Source organism: Silurus meridionalis, chromosome 9, assembly GCF_014805685.1.
Source record: "Silurus meridionalis isolate SWU-2019-XX chromosome 9, ASM1480568v1, whole genome shotgun sequence".
NCBI classification, from domain to species: Eukaryota; Metazoa; Chordata; class Actinopteri; order Siluriformes; family Siluridae; genus Silurus; species Silurus meridionalis.
The window spans coordinates 14,412,014-14,437,136 of record NC_060892.1 but is presented as its reverse complement, the minus strand read 5'-3'; the positions used below and the strand labels follow the sequence as shown (position 1 = coordinate 14,437,136).

Here is a 25,123-nt window from a genome sequence, read left to right as displayed (position 1 = left end):
GTCATCCACAACTGACATTATCACGATTAAAACTTTACACCATAACACACAGCTAAGATTAACAAAGGATATATTTATATTTTTTCAAAAAATGTAACTGGGTAGTTACATTTTAGCTAGTAAAAGTAATATTTTGTTCATATTAATACACACCCAATCGGAAATATGTATTTAAACATTTTTATTATTTGTCATTCAATATAATTGCAATGCATATATCCACTTTAAATCTACCCACATAATGTAATTTGACTTTGTACTTATGAAGAAGAACTATATGTATTTATAAGAATAAGCAAAACTATGTGTAGAACATGACATTTAGAGTAAAAAGAATTTAAATACCACAAATGATTTTTAATGAAGGACTATTACATTTATAAAACCCTTGAATGTGTTAAGACTTCAAGATATCTATGGAAGAATGTAATTTGCATTTATTGTATTATGGTTAAATTGTGGCATGTGCTTTGTATTAGAGTTTTTTTTTTCAGTTGCTTTGGAGCGTTTCTTAGAAATTCTCAAAACTACCTGTTCAACCGACATGTCATTTAGTGCTCATATAGAAACAATTCTTGTTACTTTGATCAAATTGTGAATGCTTTAGTACATTTATTTAATCAATTGTGAACAATTGTCTGCTGTTTCCTACATTAACAGTTGTTTATGTCATGCTGATTAAAATATATTATATTAGTTTCATCCAAATAGTCCCCAGAACCCCCCAAAGCATCTCGGCATCAGTTCATCGCATTTTTTTAAAAATGTTCCTTGAATTGATGAATTGTGCAGATGAACCTTGAATTTTACTAATGAAGGAGAGTGTATGGCATCAAATCAACCGATAATCAAATAGTTCTCTAAAAAGGCCAAAGGTGAATCTCATAAACCTTAAACTGGAAAGTGTATACAGACAGAGAAAAACACAGAATTACAATTTCTGAAAAAGGATGAACAACCAAGAAACAAACAAACACTATTACAGTACAGTAAAAGTGTGAATCCTGCTCGGTCTCATGCAATCAATATAAATCAAATATGTAAACAAATAAATACATTTGTGCTGCTGAAATTCATATATACCATACAGAAGAAATTCAGCCTTGTGCATTTTCAATCATTGTATTCCAAACCGTAGTTTATATCAGGAAATACTGAAACTGTGAGCGTCATACTGACAACATGACTAAACATGTTGATGATCTTGTTTGTGAACAATGACAAAAGTACTTGTTATTCTGATTGCCATGATATGTTCATTGACACAATTACTTTTGAGAGATAAAATAAGGATTTTGACACATGTTAAGAACTGAGCTGTAGCGTCCTCATCTAGAAAATTTTCTCCACTTAGTATGTTGACATATATACAGTATGTCAGCCTCAGAGCTTTAACAGCTAAGCAAAATCAAAATGAAACTTTAATAATGTTTTAATAATGAATGATTTATTGGCCTTTCCGATATGCCGAACAGGGCGTGTACACATCAGAGACGCGTTGACCTACTTTAATGTGACTTTAATGTGCATGAACCGTGTCTGAACACTGCACACCTCATAACCCAAGAGGAAGGGTGGGTACGGGTGGGAGGAGAAGGTTCAATTGACAGATTGTCATATCACAGATTCTCAAAGCTTGTGTTTCCATGGCATGTTTGGGAACATCTCAAGAGGGCTTTTTATATGCAGTGTAAACATGGTCCGAGTCACTCACCTTTAACTAAAGACCACAGTAGAGTTCTTGCCCTTGGGTGGCTCATACCACTCAGTGGCAGCAGCTGTACACAAGAGATCTTCCTGTAATGCATTTTGACTTTCTGTCTGTTTTTGAGCAAAGTGATATGTTTTGATTAGTAATCTGCAACTGTCATTTATCTGTATCTATTAGCACCCAGCACAGCCTGTCAAAATTGATGTCTATCACACTTTGACAAGATCAGTGAAAACAGCAGTGTGACCTAATATGTTATTATAGTAGTAATAATGCAGCCTCCTGTTGCTTAATTAAATGTGAGTCTCCACTTTCGAGGAGGGATATCAACTTATAGATATTAATTTATGGGCTCAAGCTATTTGATTTGTGCTCATATTGTTTGTGGTCTCTAAATATTAACTCATTAACTCTATAAATGAATATGTTGCCACATCTTTTAATAACCACCATGTCAACACTGTTCCATAGATTAATATTATCATAGGCTTACTACGATTTTATCGCATACTTATAGGCTATTAGCAAAATGCTAATTGAAAAAATTAAGTTTAATTAATGTGATCACTATTGCATACTGCTTACATTCACACTAACATTTCAGAGTTTTTTAAATGTCTGCCATTCCGGTAAGAACACTAAGTAAACATAAAATGTAGCAGAGTGGTTCATTTAAAGGTTCATTGTGGTTCATTAGTGTTTATGCTCTGACACACACTCAAAGTGGAATTGGAGTGTTGACTAGTGGCTGACAAAGCTCTCCGAAGTGTGCGCTGGTACTCAGACCCAGTGTAATTCATACATAAATTCATACACTGTATTATTTCTGTCTACCGTTTTTTGCTGGTTGTTTAAGCATGCAAGTTTAACTTTCAAGTTAAACTGCAGGCTTATACCACAACTGAATCATGGTCATATATGATGGCATTTTTTTTTTTTTTTTTTTGATGATGATGATGATGATGGCATGTTTTTGTCACACTCTTGATATCACACAAATGAGGATGGGTTCCCCTTTTGAGTCTGGTTCCTCTCAAACTTTCTTACTCATAACATCTAAGGGAGATTTTTCCTTGCCACAGTCGCCCCAGGCTGCTCATCGGGGACAAACACACATCATTCACTTTAATTCATAAATTCTGTAAAGCTGTAAACATACTTATTCTCAATGATATCGCTATTTCTCATAAATGCATTAAACCACAATAGTTTCATGAGTCATGTTTTGGGGGTTGAGACTATTAATTTTAATATATATTGAGAAACATGACATAAATAACTGATAATTAGCGATACCGCAGACACTTGTACACACTCAATTATTAGAATATACCAAAGCATTCACAATTTGATCGAAACAACAAGAAATGCTTTTATGATGTGCACAAGTGACTAAATGATGTGTCCTGAACTGAGAAACGCTCCAAAGCAACTGAGAAAAATATTGAAGACATTTAGTTCAGCTAGGACATCGCTGAAGGCCTAGGGGTGAAATACATGGCCAGCCAATGATATGCAAAACCAACGCAAAAAAGCAATAAAATAACTAAATTTAAGTAGCTGGGTGAAGTTGCAGTGTCTTAGTAGACATGTTAACCCTAAAAGGTTAGCTGAACCAAATGTCTTACAGTTTTTCTCAGTTGCTTTGGAGCGTTTCTCAGTTCAGGAATGAAATTCTCAAAACTACTTTTTCCACCTCCACATCATTTAGTCACTTGTGCACATCATAAAATTAATGTTCGGTCTTGAAGATTTATTTATGTTGAAGTAGCACTTTGCTCCTACAGTGTTTTTATTATGTTTCTACTATCACCTCCTTTGCTCCAAAAACCTCATGCTAAAACCATCACAACTGTTAACTTATAAAAAATTCTCTGCTGCTACCCATTGCATTCTAGGTCTTTGACTAGAAGTGATAAAAGTGATATGAAGTTAAATATGACATAACTAGAAAATACTTTCAGACTTTTTATCCATTTAAAGTTGAATTAATGTTGTGGAACATTGTTGGTGCTGTATGACAAATGAATTATTTTTCAATTATGAGAAATCGCAGACTTGAGAATTCATTTTTTGCTGCCTTTTTATGACACTAATGCAGAAACACAGAGAATTTGGAAGAGAGAAATAGGAGAGAGAGTGAAAGAGAGAGAGATTTTCAGGACACTGTGATAAATCATTACATTCTGGGATTTTTAATCCAACCAACACTTCTAGGCTGGATTTTACATTAAATATGGCGTTGAATCTGATATCACTAGAAAATTCAGAGTGAGAAAAAAGGCTTGTTCTTTGAAGGAAAAGAGAAGAATTTTTTTCTTTCTTTGTGCAATCCTTAATGCAAGCCTTGAAGGCTTCTGGTATTTACATATATTCACAACTGTTTCCCCAACAAGGTCACAAGACATGCCAGTTTGATCATGCCAGCCCTGCGCACGCAGATTCCCTCGGCATGGCACTGTATTGCCAACAAAGGCTCAGTGATGATAAATTGTTAAAGCTTGAGAGTCGTTGCTGCTGCAGGGAGGTTGTGTTGGAGGACGAGCTGTCAAACACGCTTAAGAGTGGGCTAGCATGAAAAGCAGGGATGTCTGAGTCAAGGGGGGACTGTCTGGTCCTGAATGCTCTCTCTTTCTGTCTCTCTCTCTTTCTCACATACATTCACACACACACAAACACACACACACAAATACACACACACACACCTGTAACTACAATGAATTTTAAGAATTTAATGTTAACATGCAGTATTCTCTGTGTCAACATCATTGGAAAAAATGTCTCCAGTACTCAAACATCATTCCGGGAAGGTTCACATACCCATGTCTCATTTATAGTAATATCCATGTCTGTATGTCTATGACCTAATCCATGTGTGTATTTGGACTAAACATCTGGCAGATTAAACATCTCTTGGCAAAATAAAGCCTTACTATTTGCCATTCACTTTGTATAACAAAAAAGATTAACAAATAAATTAAATTAGAACATGACATTGGATAATTTGTTATGGAAATTGCTGTCTTTCAAGGCACACCACAGGTTGGTTTTATGGTTAGAGATTATTAATTTAATAGGAAGGTAGATTCACAATTTGTGCAAAATGAATCATATTTTGCTAGGAGGAAGAGGAAGTGTTGTTTTCTGTTATTACTTATTTTATAGTGTCAGGTTGTGCTGGAGATGGTTGCAAGGCTTTTTTAACGACAAAAAAACAAACAAACACAAGAAAAAGGGTCATAAGTCAAGCAAAACAAAAGCAAGGAAGTTAAGCAATCAAACACAGAGTTACAAACAGATTCTTAGCAAATACATAAATACTTTAATACTTTTGATTTAGAAAGAATTTAAGAAATGGACTTGTGTCTAGTGTCTATAAACATAAGAAGGGTATATAAATATTTATATGTTGATTATTATTATTAGTTCATTTACTTACTTACATAAACTTTTTCTAAAATCTTCAGAATAGGTGTAATGTAGATTTTTAAAGAATAGCTTGCAGTAGATTCTATCAATCAAAATTCCCAAACTTGTTCAAATTGATTGAGTATAGAAAATGCAGATGTAGTAGGTGTCTTCTGTCAGCAATACATAAACGTTATATTGAAACAGATACAAATATTAGAAGCAAAAATTTTGTGGACATCTGATGATCAGTGTGCTTTTTAAACATTCCAATTCACTTTTAGTCATCATTTGCTCTTATAATATCCTCTACTTTTCAGGAAGATGTTCCATTAGATTTGAAGTGTAGTTGTGGAGATTTTTTCAGCCACATGGATGTTAATTAAGACAGGTACTGATGTAGGGTGAGTAGGCTTGGGGTGCAGTCAGTGTTTCAATTCATTCCAGAGGTGCTAAACAGGGTAAGTTCAGAATTCTACAACAGTCCACTCCAACCCATGTAAAAAAAAAAATGTGTTAATGGTACTGGCTTTGTGCACAGGACATTGTCATCCTGGAGCAGGTTTGGGTCTTATAGTTCAGGTAAAGGAAAAATCTTTATGCTACTACATCCATACACAATTGCATAAACGCTGTAGTTTAATATTTTGCAGAAGAACCACATTTGGCTGGAAAAGTCAATTGTCCCAATACTTTTGTCCATATAGTATGTATAACATAATTGCATTACCTTATATACCTAGTAGGTGTAAGGGGAACAAAGGAAGAGCCTGGCAAGGGAAGGTCAGAAAATACAAAAGAGGAGAAAAAAAGGAGATATAGAAAGAAGGAATTTGGAGCGATCATTAAGATTTAAAAAAATAAAGAAAAAGTAGGGCAACAGAAAAGGAGGACTACCATCATACTGTAACTACCATCAGAGATGCTGTTATAGAAAATTCAACATCTTTCAACCAGTCAGATTTGAATATTTAGCAACACTGTATACAAAAGAGATTCAAAACTAGGAAAAACAGAATAACATTAAAATAGGAAAAACTATAAAAAAAATGAAAAGAATGTAAAATACAGGCTGCCTCAAAAGTACACAGAGTACAGCTCACTGAGGTGTGATCTGATGTACATACTAATGCTTGACCTCAGCTTGGTGGTCTGTACATAGCTGACCACCTCAGTCTGGCAGCTGAATCCTATTTATTCGATTCAGTTCCACATTAAAGACATGGCAGCTCAAAGGGAAGTCATGTCCAATCAGTGTCAGAGCAGTCATCCACATCAGCAGATAGTGTCTATATAATCTGTTAACAAAGAAGAGGACAAAGTCTGAGCGGCTAACTGAGTTGTTCATGTAATTAGACATTTTAAGACTCTGAATTATTTGAAAAATATCATAATAATTTTGCAGACAGAATATGGTGACAATGTGGGTGTTTATAGATGGAGCAAGGTGTGTATACTCTTTAGACACGATACAGAATACAAAGTATTTATAGTAAACAGCCATTTTTTAAATTTGGTTTTATAGATTTTTACAAAACAAATCGTCAACTGGCAAAACATAAAGTTTACCTTTGCACTCAAATGTAATCATCTCAAAAATTCTAGTTATTATTGTAGACATCTTCTTAAAGACAGATCAGTATCATCACAAAAACACAACATACAAATATGTCTTCTGTCTATTGTGCAATTTGTGTTTGAACAACATGTGTTTGGTCTGTATACTTTTTCTTCATTTAAGCCAATGTGGGAGAAAAGTGTGGAATGATAAATAAATAAGTTAAACAGCCCTGAATTATATTTGGTGAGAATTATTTCAAGCTGCTGATCCATCTATTTAAATGCAGATTATAAAAATAATAATAATGCACCAGTTATTTTTTCCTTGTAAACAATACAGCCTAAAAAACATTGTGCTCTTTCTTGCACAAATAAAACCGCCTCAGAAAAGTTAAACTGGTCCAAGCCATTCTCGACCTTCTGCGGCTCAGCAGTGATGCAGTGTTTACTTTGCTGATGGATATAGGGCACTCTGATCTAATGGACAGGCAATGTTACGAAACAAGCAGCAGAGACGCTTAGGCCTTACAGCAATGTTTATGCTCCGAGTAATCTGATTAGTGCAGTATAGGTCAGAGCAACTAGGCTTTTTCCCTTGGCCTCACATGTTAGCCATAGAGATGTGTTTTTTTCCCCAGGGCTCTCTGGGCTGCAGAATGATGCAGAAACCCATCATTTTGTGAGTGAGTAACATTAAGGGATTAGGAGGAGATAAACCATGCGGTATCAACGATTATAAATATGCTCTGATTGCTGTGTTGATAAAATACCGAAGTTTCATTAATCAGAATTTTTATTAGATCAAGTCATATGTCAAATATGGGGTAGTCAAGCAGGGTAGAAAGAGGATTCTGAGGTTTTATCCACAGTGCTTTATCATAGAGAGAGAGAGAGAGAGAGAGAGTGGTTTGGCCCCCAGGTTTTGTTTTGATCTTCTGCCTCTTTGTGTGTGCTGACAGAATCTCTGTAAACTGTGAGTCTGGAGTGCAGCATTACTGCCTTTACCCACTCTAATGTTTTGTAAAAAACAAATACTTTTTTTTAAGGAAAAAGGATTTTATAACGATATTATTATTGACAAAAAATTTTTGCCCACAAACTGATTTTTTGGGGAGTGGTAGCTCAGTGGTTAAGGTGCTGGGTTACTGATCGGAAGGTCGGGTGTTCAAGCCCCAGTATTGCCAAGCTGACACTCTTGGGCCCTTGAGCAAGACCCTTACCCCTCTGTGCTCCAGGACGGGCGTATCATGGCCGACCCTGCACTCTGACCCCAGCTTCTGAGCAAGCTGGGATATGCAAAGAACAAATTTTACTGTGCTGTAATGTATATGTGACAATTAAAGTCTATTCTCTTCTCTCTCTTATGTATTTGATCTCTCTTAACTATATTTGAAATGCCCAATTCCATCTAAGTGAATCTGACAGAACAACCAGTCATATTTCCACAACACAGTCAGTTGGTCTCAATCTTTTGTAATACTGAACATTGAATTACTTCAAATACCTTACCTAAATATATACTGTATATAAGTACTTCATTCTTCTAAAATCAGCCTAATCACTGGTGCAATGCACAAAATAAGACAACTAGTTAAAGTAATGGCTTAACCTTATTCTACAATTGACTTGAACCCTTTTGATGGAAAGATTAAACCCTGCCAGTCTTTTGCTGCCACCCCTGATAATTCAGTATCACTTCTCTGATTTCTTTCTACAATCCTTGAACACACCTTCTACAGTCTTTCTCTCATAAAACAGAGTCTAACCAGTCTGGCTACAAAATGGGATATTCCACAGATACCTTTTGTGGCCATCACTGAGAAGCTCCATGCCATTAGATCATCCAAGCTGTCATCAATCATTATCCTCCTCGATCTTTCAGCTGCATTCACAAGATCAACCACAAGACTCTTGTCCTTAATAATTTTGTAATTCATGGCATGACATAAGATCCACATCTGCTCCACACTCCCCACTGATATCCCACAAGGCTTAGATCCTAAGATCCTTTTGTTCTCTCTATTTACTTAAACTTTCACTGAGATTATACCCTTAGACATTATTGTTTCTTTTTTAATCTTAGCTTGTATGGCAAACATCTAATCGTTATTAGAACACATTGCTAATAAATAATTCTAGCAAAATGAACAGCTGTTAAATCCAAAACCATATTGGACAACATTTATAGTACCTTAAAGCATTTATCACAACCTGCACTTCTTTTCATTATCAATTTCTGCTCAACCATCCCACCATCTCTCGGGGTACAAGAAAGGAACACATCAAGGATTTTCTCTATTCCAGTACCTAATGTACATTGTGGAATAAACTTCTCTTAGATGTCTGAACAGCTGACAAACAATGTTTAATCAACTACCTCTTCATTAAGTGCTTAAATTAGCGCTTTATAAACAGTCTTGTGTAGTCTTGTATTATAAACAACAGAACCAGAATATATATATCTATATCTATATCTATCTCTCTCTCTCTCTCTCTCTCTCTCTCTCTCTCTCTCTCTCTCTCTATATATATATATATATATATATATATATATATATATATATATATATATATATATATAAAGAAGATTGAACTTGGGGACCAACACTGTTGTGTATAACATCAGTGCCAGAGATGCAGGCAAGATCAATAAAATCATCCGCAAGACTGAATACAAACTGGACAGATTGCAGACAGTGAGGGACAACAGGTTACTGAACTAAATCCTGTCAATCATGGAAAATCCATTCCAGCCACTACATAATCGCATATAAAGGCACAGAGTTCATTCTCCAACAGACTGATTCAGCTTTGCTGTCACAAAGAACGGTCCAGGAAATCATTTCTGCCATATGCAATTGCACTGTACAATGATTTACCTCAAATAATAACAGATGATAATAGTAATTTACATATATATGCCATTATTCGCTGTCACTTTACGCACACTTTCATACACTGACAAATTGCAAGCTTAATTTCTTCTTCTTTTCTTTCTTTTCGAATTGCCAGTTTACACTGTTTATGTTGCATCATCTCCAATACTGCATTTATTTATTTATTGAAGTACAATTATTTATTTACATTTTTTTTGTGTTTGTTTGTTTGTGGGGGTTTTTCTCCCCGACTACTGTTTGTGTAGTGTAGCCTGCTGCTGCTTTAATGCAATAATTTTCCCCCTGGGGAATCTAAGTCTATCTAATGTTTTTCTCTCCCTTACACTTTGTCAAATAGAGCCTCAGTTTTGATTCAAACTTAGTTATAATCTCTCTTTAATCACTTAATCTTGACTTTATTTGAATGTAAAAATTGACAGTGGTGAGCTTGACTATAGCAATAGTCATTATTTATATAATGAACAAAAAGCAGGTAGTGTTGGTGGAAACAGGGAAATATATATTGTTTTTTGTGTCATGTTTTTTCACAGTTTACTAATAAAATATGAAATGGTTAAATTGTGTCCAGCAAATTTAGTTTCCTAGCTAAACATGGTTAGTAGTCATCTAATACAGCTTCACATTAAGACAATGTAAGACTTCAAAAAGCAATTTTAAGTGATTCCAAGTAAAAAAAAATGTTTACCTGTTTTGGCGACTGACTTTTATTGCGACTGACTATTAACATTTCAGTAGCAAATACTTTAATTTAAATGGGGAGCCGTTTAAATTTAATGTCTGGAAGAACCCAGCTGTCAGAGCCAATGAACAAAAATACAAAGTAAACGATTTCTATAATGCAAAATTTCCAGCAATTCCCTAAGCAAAAAAAATAACCCAAGGCAGAGTCTGTCGACATGCAAAAATAAATAAAACTTGACAAACCATCCCAAGTTTTCAGAGATCAACATGACTTGTCAAAACAAGTGTGTGACATCAGAGTTAGAGTCCTGAAGAATCTGCTGTATATCTTAAAAAGAGCATTATTCAAGCAAAGTCGACCATGTCGAGAGTCTGGCTGCCTCCACTTGTTCCGGCATAGATTTAGAGAAATCAAGCATGAAATCCAGGAGAGTGGAGATGTACAGTTTACAAATCCTATGTTCACCTGATATCCTCCAAAATTTACCACTAATCCTCCTTGCAGCATTAATGTCAGTGACCACAGGATCTTTTCTAGTGCACTGTTCTGTCATCTTTGCTTTCAGCATGCACTACACCATCACACTCCCTTCTCAGCATGCTTCCACATGCCTTTTATACAAGTCTTTAAGAATGGGTCTTTATTTAAAGGGATGCTTTCACATTTTTTAAGGTGAACCTGAACACTGTAGGGCACTAAGAGCCCTCAGCTAAAAAAACGTAAGAACTTTAAGTTCAAGGTTCCTGTTACAAATCAACCTGATTAATCACCTGTTTTTGTTTCCCCTTTCCACACTTCATGGATGAAGCTTCTCTGTTGTGTTTATAATGATGATCTGAGCATCTAAGAGGTCAACTCATACAGCAGAAATGAATGGAAAGTGTTTTGGAGCTACCTGTCAACAAGATTTGTAGATACATACATTTTTAGGTAGATATCTGACTGTCATGAACACTCAACCTACATTAGCACTGAACGTTACACCTGGGTTCAGATAGTATAGTCTTAAGAAAAGAATCAACCCAAAGTGTTAATGTTAGAGACCACAAGTCTCTAGAACTGCCCTTGAGCAATGAACATCATTCTTCCAGTGGATACTCCAACAGTTGTTGTTTTGTTGACTGTTAAGTCCATAGCATTGTTAATAATGATATACATTGTGCACTGAGAATGGGGGCAAAATCATCCTGGATCGCACCTATCAGGATAGACATGTTTTATTATAAGTCAATGGTGAAATTTCAGAAGAATTTCAAATAAAGTCAAAGTATCCAAACAAAATAATGATAATGCAGACATGTTTACTTCCTTTGGTTATTTAGTAAAAGCTACTGAAACTACTGAAACTAATCAGTGTCTTCAAATTAGAATTAAATACATGATCTCATATGAAGACATACACACTTTCTTTTTGTTTTATTTCCCTTTTAGCACATTAACAATTTGCTAATAAATTATTTGTATATTTGTAATCAATTTATGGCTGCAGTGCATGTTCTATAATGACTGTAAAACAGGTTAGCTCCTATTATGACTTATGTTAGAGCAATTATAAAACGTCTATCAGACACTTTTTCACTTTTCAACTTTAAAAGCAATGCTTGGAAACCTTAAAGTGTAAAGTATTTTGTGCTCTCTCCTGTAATTAAAGTTAATACATGCAATTTGTCCTGTTAGAAAAAACACAAATTGCAAGAAACCACAAAGACTAATCATCTGTTTTTTAAAGGTGTTTGAAAACTTACAGCTTGATACTTATGACATTTTAAGGCATGATTTCCTAATCCAGCCCTTACAATTCTCTCCTTTATACAAGTGAGCAGTTAATGGTTAAGTTGCTGGCTCAAGGGCCCAGCAGTGGCAGATCTATGGTGCTGGTATTTGAATTCTTGACCTTGCAAGCACAAGTCCACTGTGTTACTACTTTCCCTAAAAATTGTGGACATTCTTACCATTAAAAACAGTGGAGACTCCTTCCAAAGAAAATTCACTTAATTGTTTTCACTGTAAAATGAATAAATAAATAAACAAATGTTAAGGGTTACTTGGTTGATTCGTTTAGAGAACCATTAAAGTCCCTGGGATGTGCCTTGAAAAGTGCAGCTTTATTTGATGTGTTGACTTAGTTTCCATAGAAACAGGAAATCAGGGCCTGAACTAATAAGTGACCCCTTCCTATTTTAAATAGCCAATAATGTTTAAATTACCTTACAGCCCTAAGGGTCAAGACAAATTGGCAGTCAGTATAATGGATTTTGAGGGTTGAAAGATTTAAGATTTTATGAAGGATTTGATTAGACAGAAAATCTGATTAGATTAGAGTGCAGAATAAAGTCACCAAACTTTTTGCTAATCTATTAAGTGGTAAAAAGAGATTGTAAATATTGAACTACAGGCTAACATTAAAGTCCCAAAACTTTTTTGATTTCATGAGGAATTTAAAGGTTTTATGTTCCAACAACTGCTTCCTTATTAAAAGAGTATAAATATATATATTATATTATAATCAGAATTGCAAACCTGTAGTTCTGTTTAATGTATGCTTGTATTATGTATCCATATAAACAGCATTTAATAATTTTTTAAATACAAAAGCTGGAATCCAGGAGATGTTTCTAGACCAACATTTCTTCAAATGCTTTATTTTGTGAAATGTCAACTGCTTTGTTTCAGTACATGTGCAAATGCACTCGTGGTGTGTTTTGGCTGCGAGTGTTTGTGGATGTTTCTCGCTTGGCTGGAGCCTTTGAGGGAAATTACCCACGGCTGGGCAGCCCAGAGAGACGGAACTCGTCTGTACCGAGGGTTGGTGTTTTAAATATTGCATAATGGGGATAAGCCTATGTGGCAGGATCTAAATATAAATTCTACACTGTCTACCGACATTGTCAAGGAAGATCAGTTAGCAGCCAGCTGTCTATTAAGAAAATATATTTTTTTCATAAATATTATTAGCTGTCTGTAGTAATGGTTGGGTATTTAATTTAGAAAGTTTTCAAGGTCAGTCTGGTAAGAAGAATTAAAAAACAATGGGGAGATCCAGCATGCACATTATTAGTTATAAAAATTTTTATTTAAATCCTTGAAATTGGTTCAGTAATGCATTAGTATAAGTTGCTAATTAGTTAACTGTAGTTATACTACATCACTGTTTAATGCTCTATTTTGACTGGTCAAAAGATATTAATGAATTTTGCAATCAGCTTTTACATTTGTGCAACAGTACAAATCACAAGGAATATTAATCTGTTTGTGCCAAAGCATGTCTGATTTCATTTATACTACATCAGTTTGTCAGTTACATGTTTTTTTTATATATAATTTTATAATATGTCTAAATCTATTTATAGTTATTTTTGTTGAAAGTCTACATATCGATTCTGATCTGCTAAACTGAATCACACTGATTATCTTGTTACAAGCACCTGTCATTGGGAGAGATTTATTATGAAGCGAGTGAACAGAGAGTTCTCAAAGTGTTGGAAGCAGGAAACATTGGCAGGTCATTTCCTCATTTAAGACAAAGAATAAAGCTTGTCATGTTACCGAGAAATTGCAATGTCTTCTGTTTTGAAGGTCTTTCTGTTAGTATTACAAAGTGGAGACTTTTTCAGCAAATGGTAAATAAACTGATTTTACAGAAAATATTGCCATATTGAGTGCATTAAAATAAACTTGCAGTTTGATTTAACTCATATATAACAATGTTCAGAGTTCAGCAGCAATGTGTTTGGCAGCAAAATAAAGATCGAAAATATTAGATTTGACTTTACTTTATTTGCTACTTTATTTAGACTTTAACACGTGTCTAATGCTATTGCGGCACATTAACTTGTACAGAAACATTGTTTTTTTTTTTTTAGTAAATAAATTAGGGGCACATCCAAATCTCCTCGAATAAAGATCTGCCACTGTACAGCCTCTTAAGTGCTGACATACTCAATGGGCATCTTCACCTGAACAAAACTTAGTCCTGATGGTTTGTGTACACAGCTGTCAAACCAAATCAATTTCCCACCTGCCAGAATGTGTGTATAAGTGTTTGTGAATGACCGTGTATAGTGTTCTTCTCAGGAGCTCCTACTTCGACCTAAACTGCCCTCCACCATACACCAAATGTGTGATGTGTGTCAGTAGTGTCACTGTTATTTGATATCTGGTTTCACAAGAATTGCTTTAAATGCCATTTCCCATGCCCGCTAATTCTGGATAAGTTTTTAATTGCTTCAAATTTAGTTCCAGAACTCATTTACAGAATGATGCTTAGTCATGACTAGAATGGCAATAGAGGGCAATCTCTGAAGAGCTCCGTATTAATGCTGCAGCCACCCAATGAAAATGGGTATTTAATTTAATTATTAAGTTAGTCTATTAATTTTGGTCTCTGAATTATAGGGGACTATGTATACCATATCTACAAATTTATACACTGTTGCCTTGAATTGGATAGAAATAACATTACATCTAACCTGAAAGTGTAGCCTCTGGTCCCCTCTAAAAAAGGTTATGACACTCAATAATCAAACATACACAAAGTGTTTAATCGGCAGATAATTTTGTTCCTTTGTGGAAAAACAGTATATCTTTAAAAAAAACTATATATTTAAAATGTATTTTCAGTTAAACAAAACCGGTCCAAAATTACAATTTGCAAACATGGCTAGGAATATATTTAATAATCTTTATAATAATTGTTTTATAGTAACAAACTGTCAATCATCAATTTTGTGCCACAATACATTATATTTCCTCAAGGAATCTCTCAATAGTTTACTAATGTAAATATCTTTGAGCAAAACCTTTAATAACATTATTGTTATAATTTGTAGTAGTAGTAGTAGTAGTAGTAGTAGTAATATTATTAGTATTAAGGCACAATGTAAATGATGCATCCTAGTAACGTAGTAGCTTGTAGCTCACTGGTTGTCTGTGAGAGGAATAATAGGAGGAGCTGAGGAGGATGTAGGTCAGGATGTTCCCACATCCAAGGCTCAATTAACCCATTCACAGCCGCTCAGGCTGTAAGTCAGCTCCATCTAAACACAGGTGGAATTTAATACTCTCTCAGCAAGATTCTTCAATTATTTAGTAATGTATGAACAGATGTGCACAGTAGAGCCAGCGGCAGCTGGATTGACAGTTTTTTGCAATACAGAATAATTTACTACATTTCTAAGTTTAATAAATATTAATGTTACCATTTAGAAAAATGTTAATATTAATATCGTATTATAGTAACTGTTTGCGATACAGGGACTTGCATACACTATACATAAACATGTATAATAGTTGACATTATGATGTTTTTTGTGAGTGGAGGATTACTTAGCATTTTTGGAAAGAGTCTCCAGTGTCAGCACTTAGCAGTAAGTACATTTTTAGAGCATTTTCAGTTTTTTTGGTTTTGTGATTTTTCTTTTAACTCAGAAGAGCAAAACACAAAGACTCTGGATGTTCACCAACAAATCAAATCTATAAATTGTAACAATCCAAATAACAAGTAATAAGGATGATGTATTTAAACAACAATATTGTTGTAATATCTGTAGTATAAAAATAATAAAACACTTCGAAACATGCATTTATTAAAAAATAAATATCAAGGTGGTGACAGTTCCATTACATCACACCACTCACTGTTGATTATTTTGCAACAGAAGTTCAAGTAAAAACAAAGTGTCATCAGTTTGCTCTCTATTGAACAGTCAGTTACTGTAACAGTTATTAAGTCAGTAAACCTTTGTTTTTAATAATATTACAGATTCACTTTTCTAGACAGCTTCACTGCTTTGCCCTTTAAACAAATTTACTGTTGCTACATTATATTGACATATTATTCTTCCACCATAATGAACTATTTATATATGTGTGAACATTTTTTGTGTTATTTTATTGTAAAATCAAGGCAAACTGTGTAAGAAAAAAAGCCTTAAAAGGCTCTGTAAGCACAATGATTGTTCCAGGAAGTTTTTCTGGTACTTTCTAACGAGTGTTTGAGAACCCTTCCATGTAGAGTTTTCAGTAAGGGGGTGTTTAGAAGAGTAATTTACAGTACAGGTCTGCCAATCATAACCAAGGACCAAAACTATATCATTTATAATTATATCATTTTTGAAGGCATCTCCATTGTAAAGCACAACAGCAAATAGCTTCTCAGTTACAAAATACTTTCCACCATTTTAGGTGTTCTTGTGATGGTTATGCATTCTTATTGTTCTCAACTATCTAGTTGTGTGGTTTCACATAGAACCTTATTGTTTGTGTAAGATGTAAGGAAAACAACACATGAACAAAATGCTGGAAGTGTGTTTCTTAGACATTTGCTTATTGGAAAATGGATAAAGAATTCTTCAAATTCTTCAGGATTAATTTTTTTTAAGAAAAATATTTTTTTTGTAAGCCTTTCTAAAAGAGTAGCAATCTGTTGTAAGGTCGTTTTTAATAATGCAGTCATATTTAACACCTAAAACTTAGATAAAAGAGATTTACTTTAGACACACACACACACACACACACACACACACACACACACACACACACGCGTGCGCGCGTGCTTGTTTTCATGTCTGTAACTACCTATGCTCATTAAGAATTTACACAAAATATTCAATGGACAACATTTTTTTTACTGTTTCAGTTTCCATTTAGTATAGTGTTTATTTAAAAGACATATTATGTCATAAAAACAAGAACAAACACTCTCACACACACACACACACACACACACACACACACACACACACACACACACACAGAAAGACCAGTGAAAAGCCTGTTTTGACAATAGTATTAAGGGTAATGATGTAATACAGTGTCCAACATGGAAATTCTGCTCTACAACACTGATAATGATAAACACAACAAATGTGTCACAGCTGCATACTGATACCACTGCTTATTTCTCACACTGGAACTTCAGGACACAGGCAAGGTCCTCATCGTTACTGCGATTAGTTCACAAATCGTCGAGCACAGCAGGACAGAGACCACAACTTTATGAGAAAGAGCCTCTGGGTATGGAGGTTGAGCTGCAAAGAAGAGCCAGGATAAACGTTTAGGAGTGTTTATCAGTCAGAAAAGAAATCTGGAAAAAGTCTATCGTAAAATATATGGTATTTTTTCAAATATTGAAGATATTTAGGCCGGTAAAGGAATAGCTGAAGGAGGAGGAGGAGGAATGTGTTTAAATGTATGATACATGATGGCAAAGATTTCATTTTGTTTTAAAGTAAAACAAGCAAGCAAAACTTTTATCACTTTTATAAACTTTTCCTCTTTTTTAGAATTTGTAATATTAAGCCACATAGTATTTGTCATTAAAAAAGTATGTATAAATGTATACTGCTGTGATTGTGTATTGGGAAAGGTTACATTCAGGTCAAACTTTTTCAAATTAAAATGCATTGTTAACACTAATTACATGTTGTTAATTTATCTAAATAATAATAATAATAATAATAATAATAATAATAATAATAATAGTAGTAGTAGTAGTAGTAGTATATTTCACACAGACACACAAAACACAAAATAATTAAATAATGAATTCATTAATTTTTGAAAAATATAATTCTTACTGTCTTGTTCTTTCTTTTACCTTTATCTAAATGAGTAAAAACTGTTCACTGACAAATATATGGCTTCATGACATTGCTGTGAAACTCTGAAGCTTGTTTTCCTGGCAATCATTTTTTTGAATAATAATAATAAACTTTTCTTAACCATGTCCTGATACATCATCTCTTGAATCATATTTACTGATAGTTAGCATGCAATAGTAGAAAATACAAAATGCCAATCCTTTTTTTTTTTTTATCACAAGAAATCTCTGATATTCTGTGTATTTTTTGTTTAATATCGGTGTTTCAGTTAAATAACAAAAAACTTTAACTCAACAACACTTTTTAAAGTTTTAGATACATATTAAATATTATAAAAAAAGCATTTGTGATAAAGGACATAAAACTTTACCTGCATATTTCAGATATTAATAAAGCGAGTTACTAATATTTTTGGACGTATACAAACCCCAATACACCAAATGCAATACAAACACTAAATATATTGTTTATAGCTTGTGTTATTGTTATTGTGTGATTATTTGTGCGACTATTTGACCAGTATATTAAATCATGTATTTTACTATGCAATCGGGGGAAAAAGCAAAACTGCAGTCGTAATTTCAGTAACGTTGAGAGACGATAAAAATAAATAAATAATGAATCCAATTCAGCTTTTTAATAATAGTTATTAACTTACCGATCGCTTATGTGGGTAAGTGCATACAGTCAATTATATATTTTAAGAAATCACTTCTTTAAATTTCATAAATCATATGACGTTTCACATTTCAATGTTCTTAATTTATGAATTTCCAATAATAATTCAGATCATTCGGATAATTATCACCTGATTTTTCCACACTCGTATCTGGGATTCCTGCGCATTCGATGGTTCATATGGAGCTGTTTCTGTTCTCTGTTTCACACGCACCTGGTTAAAGGAACAGCATTTCTTTTACTTGTTTCATCAAATAACATTAACATGAATATTACTGTTTTCTTCCCACAACATGGATATGATTATTACAGGTTTCATCCTGTAACATTGTACATGATTATTACTGCTTTAATCCACAAACAAGGAAATGAATTTATGGTTTGATCCTTTGGGCTGTTACTGCTTTAATCCCGCACATGGAAATGTTATTGCTTTAGCATCACATATGGACATGATAATTATTGATTTAATCCCGCACATGGACATGTTATTGCTTTAGCATCACATATGGACATGATATTTATTGCTTTAATCCCGCACATGGACATGATCATCACTGCTTTTAATCCCACACGTGGATATGTTATTACTATCACGCACATGGACACCATGTTACTGATTTTATCCCGCACAAAGACAATGTTTTATCCCGCAAATGCTGGTGCGTTAATACCACAAAAGGAAATGGTTTATAGTTCATTCTCCCTCTGCCTTTACTTTACTTAATAGAGTACTTTGACTTACTATTGCTTTATCACCGCACATTGACATTATAGTATACTGCTTAAATATCGCACACTTCACTTATTGTGTAAGTTGCTTTGCTGCGTTTTAGTTCCTTTTGAGGCATACTTCTTATTTACTTGTCACTATACAGTTTTGGACTTCAATCAATGCAAAAGCTGATAATAATATAAGCGTAAAAACCCAGTTAATCTAATGCAAATGTAATCATTTAATAGCAGCCTATTCTGTGGTGTCAGACTGTGAAAATAACACGACACCGAAACTATTTATTTATGTACTTTTATGCGTTTTTATCATCGAATGGCATTAAAAATATTTTTTTATTATTTGTATTATTTCGTTATGTGTTTGTTTGTTTGTATATTACACGCTTTGTGACTTAAGGACGTGGTTGTCTGTAGCGCGCATGCGTGGCGTGTGCATTTGGACCAAAGCATATTTACAGTTGGAGATTATCCACAAACACGTGAGGTTACAAACTGAGCGCGTGTTCAGCCCATTCTAACGTGTGCGTGAACGCCAAAAATGATTAAAAACATTTTACATGTATGATGAACACTAAACAGCATGCACTAAAAATCAAGCAGACATTAAACTAAACTGAGTGACTCACAACTAAATATTGACGAATCAGCAAACCAACGAGACGTCCGCAGGGTGTTTGTGAATATTGTACATTGGTTTACAATTAAATATGTTAATGCAAATCATTTGATTAGTGAATCGACCTTCGGATGCATAGGCTACTGTATGCTACTTTGTAAAATTCGTAAATAAACTTGAACTTCCAATACTCCACTAGCTCAAAATATAGGCCTTCTCTGTAAAAGCTGTTTTTATAGCTGTTTTATTTATGCAAATATTTGAACTAATAAATATATGAAAGATCACCTGATGCATATACTCTATAACCCCTCCTGGGCTAGAGTATAAACTCACAAGTTTACTGGGGTTGTCACTGGTAACTTTAAACATGAATTTTGAGTGTTTATATTTTATTATTATTTTTGATGGGGAAATATTGCGGTAGGTTTCTTCACTGAACCTTTACCTGTAGCCACAGAGGGACAACTAAAGTCCTTTTAAAGGTTATGCATTTTCTAAAAGTGTAAAATGCAATATAATTCTATTATTTTTTGATGTTTTTATATTTTTCAGGTTATATCTGGATTGTTGTGCATTCAGTGTTTTGTATATTGTTGTTTAAACCTTAAACTGAATTTGGCACAAATAATTTCGAGGCCTTCAAATATATATATATATATATATATATATATATATATATATATATATATATATATATATATATATATATATATAAAGAAACAATTTATAGTTATTTTGTAAAAGACTGATATAAGAACATGAGACATAAGACATATAATACATATTTCATAATACTCTAAAAATTGCAGTCGAAGCGTGTGTGTGTGTCTGTGTGTGTGTGTGTGTGTGTGTGTGTGTGTGTGTGTGTGTGTGTATTGTTATACTCACAATGCACTTTCAGATGCAGACATAATGTGAATCTAATGTGATGGCTTTACATGATTAGTCCGTAGTTAATTCATCAAAGCAGTGTTTTTTGGAAATAAAGTAAAATTATTGTGTTCAATTTTGTTCTCCGTAACAAACTGTGGAATATATATTCCACGTGAACATGAAGAAAGACGCTGCGTCCGTTAATAAGGAAATAGTACAATACTTTATTTTTTAATTCTGAACCACGTCTGTATATACAGGAACAAATGATCAACAAAATCAACCAACTGGTAGAAATGCAAACTGAAATGTAAGAATAAAAGATTTGAAAAGCCATTATGTAAAATACAGAACAGAAATGGTGGTTAATAGTTATGTGATTGGATCACAGAAGTAAAAAAAAAAAAAGGCCAATATAAAAAATGTCAGTAATCAAACATTTTACTTGTGTTCAAATCGCCTGGAAACCTGAATTGGATCGTTAATAAATTAATGTCTAATGCAAATCTTCTTTTATTTAAATGTTCAATATATTGTATGCATACCGAAAATAATCACATTTACAAATATGCAATACTATTTTTTTGTGTAAAAAAAATAGTGGATTTTTGAGTAGGTCTATCCCTGCCATGATCAAATGAATTGATCCTAATATGAAATACTGTGAAATCAATTTGAAATCAAATGGTTTGCGCATCATTTAATTTAAGTATCATTGTCAGGACGCATGAAAACCCGAGTTTCTCGTTTAGGTTGTGTTTGTTGCAAACCCTGACTGAGAGTGTCAAGGCTCATTCACAGTGTTTAATCGAAATGTAAAATACCACAATATTTATTATTATTATTATTAATAATAATAATAATAATAATAATAATAATAATAATAATACGAAAATAAGGAGCCATTATATATGCATGTTCTCATTTTGTAATAAATAAGCTAAAATATACAACATAGATAAGTGATTTACAGAAAAATGTAAATAATAATAATAAGTGTTCAAACGTGTGTTGCCTTTGGCATGACGTCATACTACTGTTACTGTTGCATTATTACTAAATAATCAAATATATATAAAAACATATCAACAAATTATCGAAACACTTGGTACTTGTGTAACACAAAAGGAAAGACTTGCACACTGCAGGGGTTTTAATGTCACTTGGTTCTGTGTTGAATATTTATAGATTCTTTGTTTAATAAATATTCATGTTTCAACATTTTCATATTACAAAATTTAAATTATTCCTGTACAATTTAAATAAAAATGAAATGTTAGTGCTGAGGTGAAACTCACAACGTTGACTGGTGTCCGGTTGGACGCATTAATTCAACAGTCGGTTCTTTGCCGTGGCTTTAAATCAGATTGAAGTCGCTCAGCTCAGGAAAGAATGAGGCGCGAGCCTTTTATGATGCGAAAAGCCGCTCGAGGAGAAAGACGGTAACGGGGTCCTAGAATCCGCGAGCAGCGGCGGCGGGGAGCTCGAGATGACGCAGCCGGGGCCGGTATGCAGCGCCTGCTGCTGCGCTCCAGCCACGAAATAGCCGTTGTGCGCTGAGAGTAATCCCGTGGGCGCAGAGCTCGCGCTGTATCCACCGGAGGCGCAGGGTCCGAGTACGTGGCGGGCGATGTCTCCGCCGGTGGTGGGTTCCACGCTCGGGATCAGAGAACCATACGCGTGTCCTTGGTTCAGAAACCCGTGCGTGGGCCCGGTGTAGTGCGCATGAGGTAAGGGCAGAAATGGAGCCAGCTGCCAGCAGAGTGGGTTGCCCGCGCGCTCCCCGATTCCAAGTCCGAGTGGGGCGAAACGCAGGCCTCGTTTCATCACCAACTTTCCCCGTGAGGTTGCGGACCTCCTGCGGAGCTTCCCAGTAGTTCCACCGATAAACACGTCATCGCTGGACGGATCCAGCATCCAGTAGTTCCCTTTCCCCGGGTCGTCGTAATGTCGCGGTACTTTTACGAAGCACTTATTCAGGCTGAGGTTGTGTCGGATGGAGTTCTGCCAGCCCTGCTTGTGCTCCCGGTAGTACGGGAAGTTCTTCATGATGAATTCGTAGATGCCGTTGAGCGTCAGCCGCTTCTCAGCACTTTGGCGAATGGCCATCATGATGAGCGCGTTGTAGCTGAACGGCGGCTTGTCGTGCTTACCGCTTTTTCGCCCCGCTTCCGGTCCCGACTCGTCCTCACCGCGCTGCTGCAGGGGTGTGGAGTCCATTTCCGTCGGTTCCGATGATTTTTCCGAATCCGGAGTCGTGCTATTTTCGGCGACCCCTGCGCCCTGGCTGTCAAACTTGGACGGGAGCAGTAGGCTCTTGATGCTAAACGAACTCGACCTCTGCACCATGGTCGGCTCTTTGTGATCTCCCATGTCCAGGGCAGCACACGAGTCTGAAAAAACCCTCCGTTTTCTCCCCCTCTTCTGAAAGGAAATAAAGGAAACGTTGAGCCGCGCGCGCTGGATGCGGTCTTTGTATGTATAGGACGGAGGACACTGAGCTGGGAAATTAGAAATATAGCAGGATCCGTGTTAACAGCTTGTGTGTGGAGGGGGAGGAGCACGCAACTTACCAAAAATGTGCTCTCAAGCCGCCTTTCTTTTTTTTTCCAACTGTCTATTCGATTTATTGCGCAAGACAGTGCGCAAAAGGCGCACGAATCCGCAACATCTCTCCACAACACACCAGTGACTGAAGCCCGACTCTAAAGCGGCGTGTGTTCTGGGTTCTGACGTAAAAGAGCGACCTGCAGATCAGGACATATCTCAGATTCATGTCTATATATCAAATTTGGTAAATTTCTTGCCAATATCTAAGTTTAAATCAGCCTCCAGATCTTTAAGAGCCGATTTCATCTTATTAACCGAATTCTCTTATACCAAAACATTCACATTAAATAGGCGAATTATTTAAAGTCTGATTGTTAATGTTGAGTTTATGGATTCGACTTTTTGTACCTGTGGCAAAACTCAAAAATACATTCCTTAGAGAAATAAACTTTGCTTTTGTCTGACCATGAAACGTGCCATTGTGATCTCCAACACAAGTGACCTCGTGAATATGTGCGTGAATATGGGATATAAATAATAAAATCCGATTAAAGTGCAACAATGTGATCTACTTGTGATTATTAAAAAAACGTGAGAATAAATGAATAATGTGAAATTAATTTAATCATGGAAAAGAAATAATTAATTAGATAAATGAAATGTTTGTGGGAAAAAATTCACGTTAAAATGAATTTTGAAGAAATGAAGAAAAAAAAATCTCTCGAAGATAAATTAATAATAGAAAAATTATTTAACCATGTTCATTTAAAATGGGATGTGAAAAATAGTTATGATAAAATAATGACAAAACAAAAATCATGTGATGAATGAATTGTATCGGGGGGCTGCATGTAAACAAACTATTCATATGTGTAAAAAAAAAAAAAGATTTGTAAATATTTCCATGTAGGGAATAAGGAATAAAAGATAAAAAAAAAAAGTAATAAAAAGAAATGAGCAACGTGCAAAAAATAACAGAAGATAAATTATTGTGGGTTAAAAAAAAATCACATAATAAAAAAACGTAGTAAACGCATAAAAAGGTGCATGTGGAAAGGGATTTGTAAATAAATGCAATTTTTTATGTAAATAAAAAATAAAATACAATGCAGTACATGCAAAAAATGGTCTGTCCGATACACCTGATTTTGTTCCACAGATTCTACGTGATCTCACGTTTAATTAGTCTGTTTCAGGTTGCAGACACAGCGGTTCTTGTACGTTCGGATCTTTTCTTGGAACAACAGCCACCATTTCCAGCCATCACACAGCTGGAGATCCTCTCCCCCCCCCGCAGTGTGGGAAGTTTTCAGGGCTGGAAATATGAAAAAAGATGCATGCAGGTGCTGTGTGTTTCAGTGTGTAGGGCGCCTCCAGTGGAAAAACCCACGATGATAACGTAAACTCCACCCAGACAGTAACTAATCTACCACCCACTCTTTCGTGGTTAATTTAATCTAGGTTTGGTTTAGTTTTGGACTTAATCAATTTCCCAAAAGTATTCCCAAAAAATAGTACCATTAAATTAATGCATTACATTGAACAGTCGCTCTCTCAGTCAAACGATTTTACCTTTGACGCATGATGCATTTGGGATGGTTTTTATATTATTATTATTATTATTATTATTATTATTATTATTATTATCAATAATGATAAGACCCAACTCCTAGCATTTTCAAGCTACATGCCCCAGACTCTTCCACAGCCTGCTCTGACAGAATTATGGTTTTCCTTTAATAAATGCTCAAATATCTCAAAAAGCTCCCAAAGACTTACACTGTGGTAACACTGAGGGAATGTTCCAAA

At 34.8% G+C, this 25,123-nt stretch overlaps 1 protein-coding gene across 1 annotated transcript; it reads right to left on the bottom strand.

The window, feature by feature from the left end:
- Window positions 1-20,968: 20,968 nt before the first annotated feature.
- On the bottom strand, window positions 20,969-23,776 carry foxg1b (forkhead box G1b). Its single transcript, XM_046857864.1, has one exon. It carries the CDS (start codon window positions 23,135-23,137, stop codon window positions 22,142-22,144), a length of 996 nt encoding a protein of 331 aa, XP_046713820.1. The 5' UTR covers window positions 23,138-23,776; the 3' UTR covers window positions 20,969-22,141.
- Between the last annotated feature and the right edge of the window lie 1,347 nt (window positions 23,777-25,123).